Source organism: Boleophthalmus pectinirostris, unplaced genomic scaffold (genome assembly GCF_026225935.1).
Source record: "Boleophthalmus pectinirostris isolate CB_2022bp ecotype Guang Dong unplaced genomic scaffold, ASM2622593v1 HiC_scaffold_15, whole genome shotgun sequence".
Classification (NCBI taxonomy): domain Eukaryota; kingdom Metazoa; phylum Chordata; class Actinopteri; order Gobiiformes; family Gobiidae; genus Boleophthalmus; species Boleophthalmus pectinirostris.
The window spans coordinates 2448114-2466536 of NW_026571070.1; the positions used below are offsets into that span (position 1 = coordinate 2448114).

General features: G+C 41.4%; 1 protein-coding gene across 1 annotated transcript; it reads right to left on the reverse strand.

Annotated features, from left to right (window-relative positions):
- Positions 1 to 1395: 1395 nt before the first annotated feature.
- On the reverse strand, positions 1396 to 17315 carry kbtbd2 (kelch repeat and BTB (POZ) domain containing 2). The gene is made up of 4 exons (XM_020927591.2): positions 17173 to 17315; positions 10881 to 11405; positions 7074 to 7239; positions 1396 to 5550 (listed from the first exon to the last, which is right to left on the reverse strand). Exons 2-4 carry the CDS (start codon positions 11051 to 11053, stop codon positions 3985 to 3987), a joined length of 1905 nt encoding a protein of 634 aa, XP_020783250.1. The 5' UTR covers positions 11054 to 11405; positions 17173 to 17315; the 3' UTR covers positions 1396 to 3984.
- Between the last annotated feature and the right edge of the window lie 1108 nt (positions 17316 to 18423).

Below are 18423 nucleotides of genomic sequence, written 5' to 3' on the forward strand. Positions count from 1 at the left end.
AAGAATAAGCTGGGACTGAATCAGGTCTAAACACAGGTCCAAACCAGGTCCAAACACAGGTCTGAACCAGGTCTAAAATGGGTCTAAACAAGGACTGAGCCAGATCTAAATAAGGTCCTAACCAAGTCTAGGCCAGAACTAAAACAGTTCTGTATCAGGACTAAAGACTAAGGACTTAAAAGCTAAACGACTGAACATGGTCTAACCCAGGACTAACCCAGGACTAAACCAGGACTAAACCAGGACTAAACCAGGACTAAACCAGGAATAAAGGAATAAAATGGGTTTAAACCAGCAATATTCCAGGACTGAGCCAGGACCAAAAAACTAAAGGACTGAACAAGGTCAAACCCATGAATAAACCAGGATAAACCAAAGACTGAATCAGGTGTAAAGCCGCTCTGACATATACTGACAACGGCACAACAGAAACTGGGTCTGAACCAGGTTTAACCAAGGTCTAAACACAGAACTGAACCAGGAATAAAATGGGTCTAAACCAGCACTATCCTGGGACTAAACCAGGACTGAGCCGGGTCTAAATAAGGTCTTAAAAATGTCTAAGCCAGAGCTAAACAAAAACTAAAAAGACTGAACAAGGTCTAACCCAGGACTAAACCCAGATAAAACCAAAACCGAATCAGGTCTAAAGCCGCTCTGACATGTGCGGCCAACTGCACAACAGAAAATGGGTCTAAACCAAGTCTAAATGGGGTCTAAACCGGGTTTAAACCAGGATGAAACCAAGACCGAATCAGGTCTAAAGCTGCTCTGAAATAAACTGACAACGGCACAACAGAACCAGGTCTAAAGTTGGTCTAAACCGGGTCTAAAGCAGGTCTCACCCCTCTGACAGCCCTGTTTGGTTCGTCGTGTTGTGGCAGTTCCGACACGGCCGTCCTGAGGTTGACTATCCGGTTGTGTGGAAGACCTAAGTGCATGTGGCAGAAAAGGCTTAAAGAGTAAAAAACGACGCCGCGGACGACTGGAGCTCGAAATGAGGCGACGTCGGGCAAAAACCGCGAGACGAGACGCGTAAACCGGGCCAGCCGTTTACGACCGCCGCCGACCGCTCCTTCTGCGCCGACGTCGGGTTTTTAAATCTCCACGTCCGCGGCCGATGGTCCGAGAAAGTCCGGGGTCTCGGTCGGGCCCCGTTCGAAGAGACACGGAAACTACCAAAAGTGATTCTAGTTGGCAGGTTTGAATGGACTCCAATGCAACGTACAGCTCCATGTGAAACTCAACACTGTCAGGTTTAAAGTACAAGCTCAACGACCACGTTTACATGATGGTTTTTAATTCCGAATCAATTGTTCTGAATTAAAATAACACGTTAAATCGTCTTTATTTAATTCGGCGAAGGGTTCTCGACCGGAAGAAAACACAAACACACAAACTTCTACCAGCTGCTACCGGCTTTTCCGTTATCTCGGTTTGTCGTTCCTCCATGAACACAAACACGATGATGGAAGATAATTTATTTAATAATTTATTTCATCAGATTTTGAGTTTTAAATGCTGTTGAATTTTTTAACTCTGAAAAAAGATGCTTGAATTATTTTTATTCAGAATTTTAGTTGCTGTGTACATTTTAAGTGTTCAAAATTAAAAAGGCACCTTTTAAATATTCAGCACAAATATTTTCTCAAATTCAACAGTCAAAATTCAGAGCGTAAAATTCGCAATTAAAAAAAATAAATTCAGAAGCAATCGATCCAAAATGATGCGATCTAACGTAGTAACAAGCAGGAAATGGTGCAGTGAAGCGATCTGATTGGTCAGAATTCGCCTCAGCAAAACCTTATCTCTTTGGTTTCTCAAGTTTAAGCCCCGCCCACAAATGAGAGCGGCCAATAGGAAACGGCCTCTGGACTCCTCGCTCGCGCAGGATCGATCGCTTCTTCTGCTTTGCCTCTTGGATCTTTGTTGTGTGAAATTTTACACTCTGAATGTTGAAAAAGTACACTTAAAATTTCAGCAACTCAAATTCAGAATAAAAATAATTCAGACTTTTTTTCTCAGAGTTAAAAATTCCAAACTGAAAAATTTAGCGGTATTTAAAATTCAAAATCTGAACGAACAATTATCTTCCAAACATGACCCAAACTTTTCCTGCAGCGGTGGCTCATAAATCCAAAGAGACGTGGAGGAAAGTCCGAAGACGGGACTGGTGGAGCCGGATCGAAGGACGACCCAACGAGCACGAACTGAACGACCGGAATTATTTTGAAAAAGAATAAACGTTTACATCAGGCATGTCCAAACTGAATTTTTCTCGGCCCTCAGACTTCCAGGTGAATTGGCCCAAACGACCTTGCATCAATTAAAATGTTTTTTGAAAATCTACCTTGTTAAAGCGAATAATTAATATTTAGTGTGCGGTTTTAAGGATCTTACCACGAATAAAGACGATGGCTCATTCTAACGTGTTAAAACATGCACATAGTTCAATTACCGTATTTTCCGCGCTATAGGACGCACTCAAAATCCTCCAACCGCAACATAAAACGACCAGAGTGCAGAGAAAAACACCCACACCGACAAGGAACGGAGAAACGAACCGAAAAAAAAAAAAAGCGAGTGCAATGTGCCGCTTTTAGACCCAACTGAACGAATCCCAGAGTCACCGTGAACACGCCAAACAAAGTCCCACTCACCCATTTAACTGTTGTGTTTGTGTTTAAAGTCCGGTGTGATTTATTTGTGAAAAATGTTCGAAAATAGACCATTTAATGACTTAAAATCCAGAGCGCCTAATAGTGCGGAAAATACGGTATTCACTATATCAGCCCTTAGATCTGTGGCCCTTGATGAAAAAAGTTTGGACACCCCTGGTTTACGTCGAGGAATAAATTAATTCGGCTTTAAAAATCGAAATAAACCACCCACTTACTTCGGAATCAAGTTGAATTCCGAAACAATCATTTTCATTAGGAATTAAGTGTTTACATGGTCGTTTTAAAGCAGAATTACATTATTTTTATTTGGAATTAAAGCTCATGTAAACGTGACAAGTGACCGTAATTAAAGGCGCTGTACCTGATTTTTAATGTGTTAAAAAAAAAAAAACATAAAAAAAACGTGAAAAACAGTTCCTCCTCACTTTCCTCACGCGTTCAGAACATCTTAAATATTCACCACGATGAAATTTTAAGCGCTTTTCACGACTTTCGGAGACCGAAGCGGAGGTTTGCTGACGACGACTAGCATGCTGACGGCGCACATCCCGTTTCTCGGACGATTAAAAACGCTTCGTAATTTAGATGCAGACGGTACAAGTACACAGCGGACGTATTCTGACCCACGAGGTTATATTTGTACTGGGGCGACGCACGTTTAGCGCAAATACACGGAAGAAAAATCTGGTACAGGCCCTTTTTAACACTTCAACTATTTTGTTTTATTTTTATTTATTTTTACGTCATATATTTAGAATAAAAGCTGCTAACCCCGAAGTTTTGACCTCTACAAACGCGTTGGATTCTTGGATTATTTTTGCAGTTCGTATTTCAGTTTTCTGTCAAATGTTAAAATGCTACAGAAGCTCAAACATTTAGATTTTTTTCGTAAACATCTATTGAAAATCTAACGTATTTTCAGCAGCAATATCGTGTTTATTTGCATTGGAAACCATTCAAATAGGTCCATTTACGTCTAGACTAATGCAACGTCTTAAGAGCAGAGCAGGTGAATGAGTTAAAGAGAGAAGCCACAGTTACAGATGAATTTTGGGTTTGTTTTTTTTCCATTTCGGGCGTAGGTTTTGGTTCAGTTTTTACAGTTTTTTTCAATACAACCATTTTTAAGTGCATCTCCACCACAAAAAGTCCAGATTGAACAGTTCTGATGACACTAAATACTCGAAGGAAGGACCGCGAACTTGCTTGGTTTAGTTTGGCTTCCGAAAAAGTCCCAAAAATATCGCCCCGAAGCAAAAAAAATCTTCCGTCGTTTTTTTGTTGGTTTTTTTTTTACGCGAAATTACGAGTTGTACTGAGGCAGAGACACCAACTCCCCGTCCACTTCGAACTCCTCGGCGCCGTCCGGTGAGAACAGGTACGTCGGCGGTTTCCAGGTCGATTCCGCCAAGCACGAGGGGTACAGCTTTCCCACCGCGCAACGGAAGTCCTTCCCCAAGTCCCACAGCACGCGCTCGGACACGGGCTGCCGTAGAAACCAGCGGTCCAGCTCCACGTCGTACTGGTAGATCGCGTACTTCGCCCGTTCGTTCATGTGAGTCTCCCGCATGAAAATACAAAGCGAATTTAGCAAAACCACAGCTCGGACGCACGGGTCGGAGTAGCGCTTCGCGGGTATGTTCGCGGCGAGCCTCCACTCGTTCTTGTTGATGTCGTAGATCTCGACGGTGACCGACGAACCGTCAATGGTGCTGGTCGGCAAACGGATACCGGAGTTGCTGACGACGTGGAGCCCGCCGATGTAGAAAATCAAGTCGCCGAAAGCCGCGGCGGAGGCGAAACAGCGGCTGGTTTTCCTCATCGCCATCTCCACCCACGTGTCCGCTCTGGGGAAGTAGCAGTACATCAAATCGTGCGTCATGACGTAGATGCAATCGTTGGCGACGACGGACGTGCTCCAGTTCCACGCTAAGGGCAGCGGGCTCACCATCGTCCAGTCGTCTTTCTCGCAATCGTACCTCTCCACGGTCCGCTTGTTCAGATCGCCGCTGACGTTGTCGCCGCCGATCGCGTAAATGCAGCCGTCGCAGTACACCAGCGACGGTTTTATTCTGGCGCACAGCATCGGCGTCTTGGGAGCCCATTCGTTCTGCTGCGCGTCGAACCAGAAGAAGCTATTGACCGAATGGAAAGCGGCTTGGAGTTTCCCGCTTTTCCCGTAATTCGTGATGGAGTTGTTGAGCGGGATTTGACCGCCGGCGATGAAAATGTCGTTATCCGGCGTCACTACTGTCCCGACTTTCTGTAGTTTTCCAGGCGGGTTGCAAAGCTTGTAGACCTTCTCTGCTTGCGGGCTGTAGCAGACGACCGTGGTGGGGATCAGATTGGACATGACGATCGCTTCGCTTTGCGTTTCGGACAAAGCTTCCATGAAAATCAGCATTTCCTCTTTGGTCATTCCCAGGCGTGGTTTGAAAAACTTCGGCATCGACTTGTACAAACCTTGGACCACCACGGATTTATCGTTGGGCGGTAAACCTTGAAACCACGCTCTCTGTGTGACCTCGGACAACGCGTCGATGCGGATTTGACTCAAAACCGACGACAAGTGCTGCGACCGCGCGTCCATGTTGTACTCTAACCACAGCATGGCCGCCTCGCGAACCGTCTCCTCCTTCTCCACGTTGAGGTTGTCGCTGCTCAGGATGTCGATGAGGAGTTCGTGGGACAGTTGTAAAAACGAGTCTTGGCGGTAAACCAGGGGGAATTTGTGTTCGACCATTCGTTTGGCGCTCTGTTTCAGTTCGCTGCAGCTGAAGAGGTCCCCGAAACTCAGCATCCGCACGCAGTTCTCGGCGTTGATTTTCTTCACCAGGTAATCGCGACACTGGAGCAGAACGTCCTCCACCTGGAACAGAACACACCAGCGACTAAGTTACATTTACAAACGTAGATTCGTATGAAATGGTCCGTGTACCGTTTGTTCAAAAAGAATAAAATGGGAAAACAAATTAATTCATTATTTGGTTTTAGTGTCAAACAAACAAACTGATTTTGACTTCCATTTCCAATACTGAATTTAAAGTTTCTTTCAAATAAAACCAATCAAAAAACTGTCTCGGTGCCTTTTTAATTTTGATGTTTTATTCTCTCTGGTTTATTTGCCCCTGAGGTTCAGCTGCTAGAAGGACATATCATATTTTTCAGACTATAAGTGGCACTTTTTTCATGGTTTGGGTGTTTCTGGTGTGACTTCTATATTAGAGGTTCTAGTCTTGTGTGTGAGGATCTGCTGCTCCTGTTCCTCCTGCACCACTGTCACTTGGCTCTACTGCGCATGTCTCCTGCAGAAAGAGCCTCTGTTCTGTCTGTATCATGTCAGTCGATCGCACCGTTACTTCTGCACCACTGCACCGCTGAACAATTTAACATTTAAACTTTAAACTTATAAAGACAAAGACTGAGACGACTGAACACAAACGCCCCCGAAAACAAAATCAGATTCTGCAGATTTACAAACTGCAAGTCGTGAAATCTGCAGCTGAAAAACGGAAATCGAGCAGCAAAAAGAAAAGTTTGGAGTGAGAGAGAAACTTGTGACACCGGGAGGATGCACCATGAAACTTTTCTGAAGTCACTGGATGGATGGACAAAGTCTGGACTTCAGTGACACCGAAACCATCCTGCCTTCAGAAAGGCCGGAATAATTCTAACTGGAACTGCGCTCCGTTTACCTCCGGAGGTCGAGTTGTTCAGAAGTGACACCGAGGATGAAGAATTGAGTGAGATGGAGAGTTTGTTAAACTTGTTCTGTTCTGTTGTTTATGTTATAGTTTATCTGAAGAACTGTGAAATATGTGATGTTAACAGTCTGTTGTTCTCTCTTCTATGGCTGGTGTGACTTATACTCCGGAGCGACTTATAGTCTGAATAAGCAATTTGCAATTTTGTGGACAAACATGTGGTCTTCTTTTATAGCAAGGTGTTTACTTTCGTGTCTTAAAAAGTCATGGTTGAACTACATGATGAGAAACAGGAAACAGAGAGAAACTCTCCTTCGTTCAGGTGACTCTGAATTCACACGCAGCGCTAAGCAGCAGAACTTCAGATAAACCAGAGGGAATAAAATATCAAAACTAAAACAGGCACCAAGATTCAAAAGAATGAATGGTACACGGACCTGAAATAAACTATTAACAGCCAATTCTTTCTCTATTTCAATCTCTCAATTAATACAGAGCACATCAGTCTGGTCTCCGCTGCCTCAGTCGTGTTTCAAACCAGAGCCAAACATGATCGGCCAATCGGTGTAATCATGCGTTCAGAGGCTCCACGGTGCTGTCTGTTATGGCCAGGTTCACGGTGTAAGTGTAAGTTAGTCTGGTTTAGTCTGGTTAGTGTTAGTATAGCCCGTCTCTCTCTCTGTCTCACCTGTAGAAAGCAGGCGGTCTCGTACAGCGGCTCCACGGTGCTGTCGGTTATGGCCAGGTTCCCGGTGTAGGCGTACGTGATGATGATCTGAAGAGTCACTGGGTCCACGTTCCTCAGGTGGACGTGAGTCTGTTTACTCTCACTCAGGCCGCTCATGAACATCGCTCTGGAACAAAAGAGACAAATACAAAATGTGTTTAACTGTCTGTCGTAATAAACCACACGTGTGTTAAGATCCCTGCCGTAACCATGAGTGCGTGTGGTTTATTCAGTATCCTGGTTATGTGAGCGTCCATGTAGAATCCTGATTTTAGTCTCCTGGATCTGGGTTTTAACTGAGCTTTCCTGAGAGTGTCCAGGATATTGTGGCCTGTAGATGCAGTATCCTCATTTCTCACCGCGGGGGCCGTACTGAGCATGTGCGAACTCAAGTTTCAGATACAGTAGGTTCGTCAGCTTCCCCAGAATGACTCAAATTTCTACCAGGACTTTTTAAGTAATATTACTGTACTGTTTAATACAGACATCTTTTTTCTGTGGTTGTTTGTGTTGCTCTTGAATTAAATTGACGCCTTTCAGTGACGCTGTGACGGAGCTCCACAGTCTTATGTTCTTACTTGAATGTACGTAAATATTAGGGGCGTATTCGTGATGAACTGTTTCTGTACGGGACATTCGGTTCGGTGCAGGACTGTGCATGAGCGAGTTCGCACAGTTTGTGAGTTTGAGTTTACATTCGTCCACTACATGTGCAGCTACACGGAGAACTCGTCTGTGATCGGTGTAGTGTTTCCTGCAGCGTTTTATAGTTAGAGCGGCGGCCTTCAGAACAACTGCCCACTGACTTGACTACATCCCTCCGAACCACGTGAATCCTCACTAAACTACGGTTGTCGCAGCCTGGTCCTCACTCCTTCACTCCCCTCCTTATTAGTTTTACCAAGCAGCACTTTGCATTTATTTTATTTTCCCGTTTGTATGATGTTAAAACAAATTCTTGGTTTCATAAGCACACAAATAAAACATGCAAATGATTAAGCATTTTGTTCCAACCAAACCGTGATTTTTGTGAATCGTTACACCCCTAAAAAACACTTGTATTTTGTTGTTAGAAACCTGTTAAAAAGCCTTTACCACAGATCAGAGGATAGAGCCATCAAAATTGTACTCAAGTAAGGGTAATGTGACTTCAAAATAATATTACTCAAGCAAAAATACAAAGTAGTGGTCCAAGAAATTATACGAGTACAAAAAAATATTGGAAAAAGTTTGGAAATGACATTTAGTTTATAATTTAAAGTGAATGTGATAGGAAAATAACAGAATCATAATTGAACTGAATCACTTCCAATTCCAAATTACACACACATAACACATAACACTTTAATTTTACCAAGTCCAAAAATGTATTTGTACCTCCAGACGTGCAGTTTCAAATCGGACGATATTTTCCGCAGAGGTAAACAGTTAAAAGAATGAAGCAGAAATGAGCAGATAAAACCGTTAAATGTTTGAAGTGGGGGATGTGGGACACTTGTTGTATTAAAGGCTGAATTATTGATGGAAACAGGAGCGGCTCAGAACTTAAGTGTGAAACATGAAACACTGTAAATAAGGAAACAAACGTTTGGGCAGATAACATCAGAAGAACAAGCAGCAGCTAAAGACTTTTATATGAGAAGAACCAGGTTTGTGTGTCTGTCTCATTTTACCCAAAAGACCCAAAATATCACATCATTAAATACTGTTCTACAAGAGCAATTTCACTTTTGTTAAAAATAAAAAGAAACATTCGATAAAATCAACGTTAATCTGTTCTGCTGTTTTAAAGAGAAAGTCAGTGGAGCAGTTTTTATTATTAATGCTCTACCACGTAACTTTTTAGACAAAATAAACAAGACTAAAATGCATTTTTGATGTTTTTCTTGCACTGAAAAACAGAAATTAATGTGTTCAAACCCGACTCTCAATTCTGAATTGGTCAAAATTAAAATATTCTCTAATCTCAATTCTGAATTGGTCAAAATTAAAATATTCTCTAATTCTCAATTGAGGATTACACGGAAAACACGTTAAATCGCCTTTATTTAATTCCGCTCAACGTGTGTGGGTGGAGAAAGGAAGAAAAATAAATGTTTACATGATCGAGGGATAAATTAATTCGGCTTTAAAATTGGAATAAAACACCCAATTACTTCAGAATTAAGTTTAATTCAGAATAATTATTTTCATTAGGAATCAAGTGTTTACGTGGACTTTTTAAAGCGGAATTCATTTTTATTCAGAATTAAAGCTCTATTGTTGGGAAGTATGGTTTTAATTTTCCATTTCCTCAGGTGAGGAAAAAAGTTAGACACTGTTCCTTTAAATCTGTGACATCACCTTATTTCTCGACTTCAGCAAGACAACAGAAATTGCTCAGAGGGCCACATTTGGTCCCTGGGCCATAGTTTGGACACCCCTGCATTCATTTATAGGCCCATTTTAGTACATTTCTAATCGTTTTTCAAAACTGTCAACTGATTTTTGCCGTGAAGATGCTACAAAAATGCTAGAGGCAGGGTTCCCACTCTTTTTCACTGACAAAATTTCTAAACTTTTCCATGACTTTTCCATGACCTGAAAAGTGAATTTTCCATGACTTTACAGCACCTACACGTGTAGAACTGATCAGATTTAAATAAATCTGAAATGTTAACTCTTTCCACTCACCTTATGGTTTGGGATTATAGTTTTGAACATTTAAAATCCTGTCAGTGTTTTTATTGTCGTCTCTTTTAAACAAAAGACGCAGACGTTCAGAAATAATCAGAACAGACTCATGAGAACTGAACAGAACACTGGAGCTGTGTGAAAGAGATACTGAAATTCCATGACTTTTCCAGGCCTGGAAAATTACATTTTTAATTTCCTTTACTTTTCCAGGATTTCCATGACCGTGGGAACCCTATAGGAGTGTGCAAAAATATAGAAATATCGATATATCATATCGTTTAATGCACTGATTTCTAAAGACTGAGTCGCGACCCTCAGGTAGTTCGTAAAAGATTTTTTTGGGTCGCCTTGTCACGATCTGCATGTCGGTCTGTGATATATAATTCTGACATGAGATTGAGATCTGACATGTGCTGCGCCTCATGTGTGTTGCAATCTCCTCCTGGAACATGCTACAAAAACGCACAGGACCTGTCTCATTAGAAATGTTAAGACATGTTTTGTATTATTTCTAATCTTTTTGTCATTACTTTGACTATTTTGTTCCAGTATTGCTGCTTCAATTGACGCTGAAAAGAAAAAGAAATGTTAAACATTTAATGTCCAAATAGTCGACTTATGGATTTTTTTTATTGCTGCTTCACTGTTTTTCATTGTTTAAACTTGAGTAAAACTAACAGTTCAGAGCCACGATCACTCAGTCAACAATAAAATATCCTCCTTAATGTTCAATAATGCTCAAATCCAACTTTATTTTGTGATTCACAAATAATGTCTATTGACTTGGGTCACAAAGGTTTGTGACTTTTAAAATGTGTGTCCCCAGAAAAAAAGTTTGGGAAACACCGGTTTAATGTGATGATACAGTATCGATATCGTGGGCTGCTGTATCGATATATCACCAAGAGTATTTTTTGGTTTATTTTACCAAATGATTTTGTTACAGCTACAATTTTGTTGTTTGTTCAGAGGAAGGAAACTCATTGTATCTGTAGCTTCTTAATGATGTACAGCCCTAAAAAATACAGTAATTTCCTTTTCTGTCTGTTACCCTTCGATACGACCTCCCTCCGTCCGCTCCCAGAGTCTCACCTGAAGTAGGAGCTGCACGTGGCCAGCACCATCTTGTGACAGGGGAACTCTGAGTCCTCCACCAGCAGGACCACATCTGTGAGCAACTTCTGCTCGTAGAAGAACTTCAGCTGCTCCAGGAGTGACACAGCGTAGTCCGAGTTCACCGCCCGGGGCTCCACCACCTCCGTCATCGTCGCATCCCACGAATCACGCCCCAGTTTCGATGCGTATCCCTCCGCCGGCGCGAAAACCGGACGCGAACACGGCCAGGAAACTTCAGAAAGGTGAGGATCTGAACGGCGTGCGTCGCGTCCGAACACCTCCCCTGGCGAAGGTGGAGGTGTCTGTGTCCAGGGGAGGAGGCAGGGGGGTGGGTGGGGTTTGAGCGGGTTTAAAATGAGCAGTGGAGGTGGCGGCGGTGGTGTGGAGAGGGGAGGGGAGGGAGGCAGAGGGCCCGCGGTCTGGTGAGATCATGCGACGCAGAGGCGGAGGAGACCTGGAGGTAGAGACGAAGAGCTCGGCCGACCACACATCTGCAACAGTCTGTGACAGAGAGAAGAGAAAGAAAGAGGGTTAGTGATGAACTGTGGTAAACGATTTAACCATAGAGCCGTTTATAGAAGTGGACTGACTCGACTCGAGACAACAAGTTGAGTTCACAAGACCGAACACAACACTGTAGAGTCTCTAAAGTTGAACCTGAGCTGGAGACAGATCAGAATCCTCAGATGAAGATTTGTTGACCTGGTTTATGGTTCATCTCTAATTCCTGGTCCTATCCACATGAAATAAAAACTGGCAGAAAGTCCAACGTCTTCCCTGTGGCACCAGTAACTCTCTCCCTCACGCCATCCAGTGCCAGGGCTCTATGCTGACTTTTTTTAAAGTTAAAAAGTAAAAAATGTTAGGAGCACAAGTAGCTTTTCGTTTTGAATGTAACTTACATACTTAACATAACTGAATTTTATACAAAAACAGAATTATGATGTACTTTTCCTGCATGACGCTGGTGTCGAGTCAGACCCTTGAGTCATGAATCTGCTCAGAGTTTCTTTCTAAATTTAAATAAATATTTTTTTTAAAGTGAAACTGCAGACTAAGATTAGACAGAAATCATGTGATAATCGGTTGGCCAGGATTTGTAATGAGGTCGATGTGACCTTTTCTACGGCCGGACTCACACCTGCACGGCTGGTGTCGTCACTAAAGATGTGCAAAAATACTGAAGTATCAATATATCGTATCATTTACTGTGATGATACAGTATCAGTATCGTGGGCTGCTGTATCGATGTATTGCCATAGGTATTTTTTTTGTATATTTTACTTATTTTTTTTTACACCTACAGTTTTGTTGTTTGTTTAGAGAAAGGAAACCGTGTATGCGACACATTTGACATTTTCACTGTTTTGATGATTTAAATGTTTGTATTTATATGCATTTATATTTATATGTATTTATTTATATGAACTTTGCACAAGAAGTGGTTAAACAAAGACGTTTAATATCACAGCTATGATTTTTTAGCCTTTATTTTCGTATAGTATCGAGGCCTATGTATCGAGGCGTGTATCATATTGGCAACTTGTTAATGATCCCCAGCACTAATCGTCACGTGGTGCTGTTTGTTTACATGTGACGCAGCAGAGCTATGGCTGTGGCAGAAAAGGACGTCCAGTGGCGTGGGATTTCTATTGACTGGTGGCTCCGGTGTGGCTCCGGTGTGGCTCCGGTGTGGACTCCTGCTGCGGTGCTCACTCCTCCTTTAGTTTGTGGATGTAGTGATGACACTGCGGGTGGGGACGGCCGGAGACGGGGCTTGCAGATCTTTTCTCGCCGTCCGTGGTCCTCGTTGAAACCGTGAGCGCAAATGCGAGTGAGACGGGCTGTAGAGTCGTGCAGGTGTGAGGACGGAAGTAGAAGAGGTCATGTCGACCCAATTACAAATCCAGGCTTACAGATTATCACATGATTTTTGTCTAAACTTAGTCTGGAGGTTCATCCTGACTCAGTCCCTCACGCTCCCCCCACAGCGGCCTGGGTGTCTCTCTCTCTCCCCTCACAGCGGCCTGGGTGTCTCTCTCTCCCCTCACGGTGACCTGGGCCCTCTCTCTCCCCCCTCACGGCGGCCTGAATCCTTCTCTCCCCCTCACGGGCCTGGGTCCCCCTCTCTCCTCCCTCACGGTGACCTGGGTCCCTCTCTCTCTCCACCCTCACGGCCTGGTTCCTCTCTCTCCCCTCACGGTGACCTGGGTCCTCTCTCACAGCGGCCTCCCTCTCTCTCTCCCCTCACAGCCCAGGTCCTGTGTTCCTCTCTCCCCCTCACAGGGCCTGGGTCTCTCTCTCTCCCCGTCACCAAGACCTGTATCCCTCTCTCCCCCCTCACAGCAGCCTGGGTCTCCCTCTCCCCCCTCACGGCGGCCTGTATCCCTCTCTCCCCCTCACGGCGCCTGGGTCTCTCCCCCCCCTCACGTGTCTCCCCCTCACGGCGGCCTGGGTCTCCCCCCCCTCACGGCGGCCTGGGTCTCTCTCCCCCTTCCTCACGGCGGCCTGGGTCTCTCTCTCCCCCCTTGGGTCTCTCTCTCCCCCCTCACGGCGGCCTGGGTCTCTCTCTCCCCCCTCACAGCGGCGTGGGCCCCGTGTCCCTCTCGGCCGTGTCAGTGTCACTTCCTGTGTGATAATCCTCTGTGCAGCGTCACTCGATACCTGAACACGAGCGTATTTATAAACTGTTTTACACTGGGCTTTACGCGGCTCTGAATGAGACGAGGACCACCTGAAACTCTAGAGCACGTCTCTGGTGTCGCATCAGTCACCGACAGGGACTGACAGGGACAGTCTGACAGGGACTGGCCGAGGGGGGATCCTGCTCAAGTGGAGAGGAGTGGAGTTTATGTTTCTACGAAGGGGCTGCACAGAGGCATAAACTCCACTGCACAGAAAGACGGACGGTTTGTGAACTCACAGACTCCCGCTGTACGGTTCAGCGTTTGGACCAATCACAGAGCAGCACTGGGGTTTGTGCAGAAGCCAAAGGCGAAGCCCCAAATGAACCAAAACAAACGTGGCGGCGCAGACAGATGGACTTCAGCCTGTTTTAATGTCAATTAGTTTGTAAAATACGAGGAGCTTTGTGCTTTTTTTGGACAGGGAAGATGTCTGAACTTTTCTCTCAACTGGATTTCACTTAAGATTTTTCACTGTTGTTTAACATTTCGACCAAACAGATTCAAATATTCATCATGATTTTCCAGCAAGAGCAATAAAAATGTGTAGAACTCAACTCAGAGTGAAACAAAGATCAATGAGTATTTGGTCTGGTATCATTAAGAAGTTGCCGATACGATACAAACCTCGATACAGTGAGTTTTCTGTTCAATACGATATATTTGAAATCGACACGATTCAATAAAAAATTTCAAAAAAGTCTAAGTCATGTCTGTGATATTAAAAGTCTTTGTTAAACCACTTCTTGTGCAAAGTTCATATGAAACACAAACATTTTAATCAAAACAGTGAAAATATCAAATGTGTCGCATAAAAAAAGTTTCCTTCCTCTGAACAAACAACAAAACTGTAACAAAATAATTTACTAAAACATACCAAAAAAGTACTCTTGGTGATATATCGATACAGCAGCCCATGATATCGATCCTGTATCATCACATTAAACGATACGATACATTGATATTTTTGCAATCCCCTAATGTGCATGACTATAGAAAAAAAAAAAAATTGGATTTTTAAAATTGTGATTACATGAATAATAGGGCACACTGCATTAACAATATATTTCTATAAAAAAAGACAGAATATTTTGTTCTTTGCAAAGGTCATTCCATTATCTATCCATTTTTATTTATGAAACTTGCACAGTAAACATGAACGTTTAACAGGAGAGACGCTTTGTGGTTGTAGTGTCAGAGTTAATTTCCTCCTGTCGTCCCTGGTGATTGTTTTTTTAGATCTAAATAATTGTAGTTTAGTACAAAATAAAGATGCTGAACTATAAAAATGTAAACCATGTGGGCTAGGGCTGTGCAAAAATACTGAAATATCATATAATTTAATGTGATGATACAGTATCGATATCATGGGCTGCTGTATCGATATATCACCAAGAGTATTTTTAGATAAATCTTAATAAATGATTTTGTTACAGTTTGAGGGGAAGCTGGCCAAAGTGGCCAAAGTAGGAGGCAGATGACAACAAAAAAAGCATGTTTACCCAGACAAAATTTATTTTAAAACAGACTTCTGGATTTAACCCCAACAAAAGTACAAATAAACTGAAAATAAGTAACTCAAATAAAATTAAAAAAAACACCACACAACCTGCACAGAAGTCTCTCTCTTAACTGATGACACCTGTTTGCCTTTAAACTCCGCCCAGCAGGAAGTGCCTCCCCCAGGTGAGTGTTGGTTCCAGGTAATTTTTTAAAGCAAAGATGTCGTTTCAAAATCAAAATGTTTAACATAAACTAAGGTGAATTTAAAATGAGACAAACGCCCATTTTGTCACACAGCTGCAGTTTTGTTGTTTGTTTAGTGGAAGGAAACTCGTTTATGCGACACATTTGATATTTTCACTGTTTTGATGATTTAAATATTTGTGTTTCATATGAACTTTTCACAAGACGTGGTTTAACAAAGACTTGATATCACAGACTAGATTTTTTATTGAATCGTATCAAATCAAATGTGAACTGTATCGAGGTATGTGTCGTATCGGCCACTTCTGAATGATCCCCAGCCCTAATGTGGGGCATAATTTCACAAATTTACATAGACTATAATAACAGATAAATACAATTGGTACAAAAACTACAAAAGCCAAACAATGTTGAAGAAAAGACAATGATCCAACATTTCAACGAACTCCTAATGTCTGATAAATACCACAAATTTATGTTATAGTTATTTAAAATACCAACATTACCAACTAAATACCAACATTTTGAGTTAAGTTTAAAATATAAATAAAGTCTAAATAAATAGGAAGGAGTAAGTCTGTGCAATTAAATTTTGGTCGCAATTTCGATTTGTGTGTCAAATGATCTCCAAACTCATATAATCGAGTTGAAACAAAATTGAACAAAGTTTATTTTGGGATATTTTTTAACATAAATAAGTATATTTATTTTTAAGTATAGAGATTGTGGAACAGCTGGATATATAGTTTATTTTGGATGCATTTATGTTTTTCTACATCTCATTAAGCATATTTTACTAATTTTATATTTTATTCATCACAAAACTGCTCTAAGGTTCAGATTTGTAGCTGATATTTATTCTAAATTTTCCAAGTTTTGCGCAAATTATCAATAGCAAAGTGTTTTTAGAGAGAGAAATGCTGAATAAATGCATCGTGTAACTAAAAAATCGTTTGAATAATCCTGATTTCAATATTGACCAAAACAATTGTAATGTTTTTTTTTTTTTCCATAATCAAACAGTTTATTCTTGTCATTCGTTTCATCCTGACAGACACACAGCTGGATGTTCAAATTATTTATTATTCTCTCGATTAAAAAAAAAACCTCCAGAAATAGTTGAAATCTTTAAAAAGTCAACTGACAATTTAAACCTGTTTTCCTTTACGCCTAAAAATTCACGCACTTCTCACAGATTTCAGAAAACACGCGTCATCCAGAATCATTAAAACAGAAAAAACGTGTACATACGCAGGTGTGTTTGTTCTGAAAGTCGGGACATTTTTCTGTTCTGACGTTCGGCATCAACAAAACACCAGTGTCACCGTGTGTTGGACGGACCCGGGCTTCATCTCACAGCTCCAATTGTCTCTCTCTTTTTTTTTTTTTTTAACTATTATTAAAATTTTTTACACGAATCTGGCAATAATCTTGAGCTTAAATACGCTCTTGTGAAGATGACAGAACAATATTTAGTTTGGAAAATGTCGTAATTAGCCGGATTTTGCTCGATAAACAACATAAACAGCCGCTTCTTCGCCTGATGTAATGTTACTCAGCGGGGAGACGATGGGTTTAGCCGCAACTTTAGCACCTTTAGCTCAAAACAGATCCGGCGTTTCGTTCATTTCATCCGCAAAAAACACTCCGATGCGCGTCAGTGTAAGTTGGCAGCTACTTTAGGTGTGGAAAATAAAAATTAGACCGTAAAAATAAGCGAAAAGGTCAGAAAATCAAAGCTGAGCGTAAAACAGAGCGGTCATGCTGCTAGCTCGGAGGCTAAGCTAAAGGCTAAGTGGTAAAACGCGACTTCAGCGTTAAAATAAGCTCCAATCCGGGCGTTTTGAGGTAACTCTGAGGACTAAAAGCGTACTTACGTGTCGCGGGGGCTTTTCTTTACGCGGATAAAGTGCGAAACGCGTCGCTCCGCAGGGTTTTTTCGGGCGTAAATCGGGTTGTTGGAAGAGAAGAGCAGCGGACAACCTTCCAGCGCCTGAAAGACTACAGGCCGAGGAGTGAGAGTGCGCATGCGTCAAACAAAGGACACTGCGCACGCGTTGATATGGGGCAGAGAACGCGGCCCCCTGCTGGACAGAAGCGTGTACTACAAAAACATCCAGTTTTTTTATGAATGAGAGAGATTTACGAGGCTCACGGACAGAGATATTCTTACTGATGGTATTCACGGGAATTTAGTCAAGGTTAAGTCAGGTCTTAAAAAAAAAAAGATAAATAAATAAATACACAAACAAACAAATAATAATAATAAAATAATAATAATAATAATAATAATAATAATAATAATAATAATAAAATGTAATTGTACTTGCAAAAAAATCTAACTACTTTGAGCTCTGGTTGTCTAGTAGGTGACAGAACTAATAAGTCAAGTTTACAATCACCACAGTTCAAATAAATAGAGATGTGCATGTCTCAAGAACAATGGGGAAAAACAGAAAATAAATAAATAAATAAATACACACACACACACACACACACACACACACACACACATATATATATATATATATATATATATATATATATATATATATATATATATATATATATAAACTAAACTAAACTAAAAACAAACAAACAAACAAAAGTTCACCTAGGTCCCCCAAATTTCAAACTCTGCCACTGTTTACAAAGCACTTTTAAAAAATGGTTTACAAAGTTCTGTACAAGCAGCAAAGAACAATACAAAAAGAATAAAAAAGGCATACAGAAGGCATACAAAACAGACAATGATGCAAACACTTCAATTCATTATAATAAATAAATAAAAAGTAATGGAATAAAAATAAATAAAGAATAAAATCAAGCTAAAACCAGTTAAAGGAAAGTCAACCGATAAACATTAGTCTTAACTACAGATGAAAAATAACCTCGCTGGCTAATTCTGGTACATTTACAGAAATGTTGATTAATATACACTGTCTCTGTTAAATAAAACAAAAAAATAAATAAAGAAGTTATTTAAGCCTTATCTCTTCAGGCAGGTTATTCCAAAGACTTAGACAAACTTTACTGATCCACAAGGGAAATTATATAATAGAATAACAAAGAGAAAAAAATATAAACGGTAATAATACATTCTAAATAAGTAGTAAAAAAGAACAAGA

Coding starts and splice junctions, on each gene's coding strand:
- kbtbd2 (XM_020927591.2), bottom strand. CDS start 11,053: ATGACGGAGGTGGTGGAGCCCCGGGCGGTGAACTCGGACTACGCTGTG. Junction 7,240..10,880: donor ACGTGCAGCTCCTACTTCAG/GTGAGACTCTGG, acceptor CTTTTGTTCCAG/AGCGATGTTCATGAGCGGCC. Junction 5,551..7,073: donor AGACCGCCTGCTTTCTACAG/GTGAGACAGAGA, acceptor GTTCTGTTCCAG/GTGGAGGACGTTCTGCTCCA.